The sequence below is a fragment of the Cheilinus undulatus genome, linkage group 22 (genome assembly GCF_018320785.1).
Source record: "Cheilinus undulatus linkage group 22, ASM1832078v1, whole genome shotgun sequence".
Classification (NCBI taxonomy): domain Eukaryota; kingdom Metazoa; phylum Chordata; class Actinopteri; order Labriformes; family Labridae; genus Cheilinus; species Cheilinus undulatus.
Window position 1 is genome coordinate 33289702 of NC_054886.1, and position 2591 is coordinate 33292292.

The following is a 2591-nucleotide window of genomic DNA, read 5'->3' on the forward strand; positions in this document are numbered from 1 at the left end:
GCAATGGTTAATACACCAATATGTAGAAGCTCTTTAACCCAAATGATATTTTTAATGCTAAAATAGAATTATTATTGTTATCCATGAATTTTCAAATTGACTGATTTACAAAAAAACTGAAAAAATAGTAAAGCACATAAATATTTCTTGATTAATATGTGAAATTATAGTTATTTACTGTCATTCCTGAACAGAAAAATGAGTTTTAGTGGTTGAATGTTATGCTTGATTCATTTCTGACTCCAGCTCAAAATTGGGTGAATTCAGTTTGAAATTCCTCATTCTTGTTGAAAATGGTAAAACGTGGAGAGCTCAGTGAAAATGAAAGAGTCCGTATTAAAGCACTTCATGATGCTGGATGGTCTCTGAGACAGATATGACAGGTGGTCTAATACATTTGTTCAGCACTGTATATGTTCTGTTTTGTTTTATTTTTTGAATGAGTGTTTCAATGTTTTTTTTTTTTCTTTTTTAGTTCTTATGCTTCACTTGTAAAATTATTCAGATCATGTCATTATGGTTGGATCAACATATAGTATAAAAGGACTGGGTAAGTGTATATTTATAATTATTGCCTTTTAAAATTCAGAAGAGGTAATGCTAAATTATGGTTTTTTTTCCCTTGAATATTCCTTTTTTTGTGAATATTACTTTCACATAAAAACTTGTCTTGTTTTTTGTATTTATTTCATTCAATATATTTAATCTCTTCCCCGATACTTTACCTCCTCTATTTGTTTCTGTATTTTCTCATTATGTTTCACTACATTGTTTTGCATCTCTTATTTCATCGACACCATTCAGTTGGATAATGTACATTCTTAATATTCACCGATCTAACCTATCTGGTTTTCTTAACTTTTTTTCTTTTTCTTCTTTTTCTTTTTCTTTTTTTTCTTTTTTTTCTTTTTCTTCTTTTTCTTTTTCTTCTTTTTTTTCTTTTTCTTCTTTTTCTTTTTTTTCTCTTTTTTCTCTTTTTTTTTTCTCTTTCTCTGTTTCATGTTGAGTCTGTGCTTCTTGTTGATTGTCAGGTCCACGTTGAGTCCCTGGTCCTTGTTGATTGTCAGGTCCACGTTGAGTCCCTGGTCCTTGTTGATTGTCAGGTCCACGTTGAGTCCCTGGTCCTTGTTGATTGTCAGGTCCACGTTGAGTCCCTGGTCCTTGTTGATTGTCAGGTCCACGTTGAGTCCCTGGTCCTTGTTGATTGTCAGGTCCACGTTGAGTCCCTGGTCCTTGTTGATTGTCAGGTCCACGTTGAGTCCCTGGTCCTTGTTGATTGTCAGGTCCACGCTGAGTCCCTGGTCCTTGTTGACTGTCAGGTCCACGTTGAGTCCCTGGTCCTTGTTGATTGTCATGTCCACGTTGAGTCCCTGGTCCTTGTTGATTGTCAGGTCCACGTTGAGTCCCTGGTCCTTGTTGATTGTCAGGTCCACGTTGAGTCCCTGGTCCTTGTTGATTGTCAGGTCCACGCTGAGTCCCTGGTCCTTGTTGATTGTCAGGTCCACGCTGAGTCCCTGGTCCTTGTTGACTGTCAGGTCCACGTTGAGTCCCTGGTCCTTGTTGATTGTCAGGTCCACGTTGAGTCCCTGGTCCTTGTTGATTGTCAGGTCCACGTTAAGTCCCTGGTCCTTGTTGATTGTCAGATGTATTTTGATTCCCTGGTTTACTGTCATTCTCTGGTTTAGGTTGGCTTTCATCTCTCTGTTTCATAGATGGCGTCATGTAGTCCTCCTCTTTGTTGTTCATCTCTCTAATTTTCATTACAGCATCCATCGTCATCCCCATCAGTTTGTCTGTGATCATCTGCATATGTTGAACTTCTTTCTTTCTGTTCTCATGGTTCCAGCCGGCCTCCCTACAGATCTCTCTGAGTTTTAAATACCCCTGTGCTTTCTTTTCTTTTGAATCTCCCTTCTTCTCAGAAACTTCTTCCTCCACTGATTTAACCTTTCTCTCATGTTCCTTAACCAGACTCTCAGCCTCCTTCATCTTTAAGGTGAGATTTTCTTTTTGTTTGTCCAGCTCTCTTGTCAGTCCCATCAGTGTCTCTTCTATCTCTTTCCTCTGTGACTCTGAAAGTTTTAACTTCTTTTCTAATTCCTCCACTTTCTTGCTCTCCATCATAAGCGGCTCTCCAAGTGCTTCTCTGTCTTCATTTCTGTTCTTCTTTCCTGTGGAGAAAACTGTGGGTAAAATACCGCTTTGATATAATTCAAACAAAGATTTCATAATCCTAACTGAGCCTCTCTTATAGAGACACAGTGAACTGCAGGAAACTTCAACCCATCTGAATGAGGAAGCCTTGTAAACTGGTAGATAACTCTAAACATGGGATATATTCATTCTACTTTAGTGTTAAAACACTGAATATTAAAAATGAGTGAACAACAGTTGGATGTGCTTCTGTGTTGGTGTTTGTCCATGTATGTTTCATATTAACATGAGAAAACTCTTTAAAGGTTTCATCTGTTATTAATCGCCATTTTTTTCATCTTACCTTTGTTGTTGTTTCTCAGTTTCCAGACCATGAAGACAAATATGGAAATAATTATGAGGACAAACACCACACTGATGGCTATAGAAAAGGAACA

At 37.6% G+C, this 2591-nt stretch overlaps 1 protein-coding gene across 1 annotated transcript; it reads right to left on the reverse strand.

The window, feature by feature from the left end:
• Positions 1-431: 431 nt before the first annotated feature.
• Positions 432-1673, reverse strand: LOC121504349 (myb-like protein O). Its single transcript, XM_041779059.1, has one exon. The coding sequence runs from the start codon at positions 1671-1673 to the stop codon at positions 855-857; it is 819 nt and encodes a 272-aa protein (XP_041634993.1). The 3' UTR covers positions 432-854.
• Positions 1674-2591: the final 918 nt, after the last annotated feature.

What these genes read in the sequence shown, in the direction of transcription:
- LOC121504349 (XM_041779059.1), bottom strand. Translation starts at nt 1,673, where the DNA reads ATGACAGTAAACCAGGGAATCAAAATACATCTGACAATCAACAAGGAC.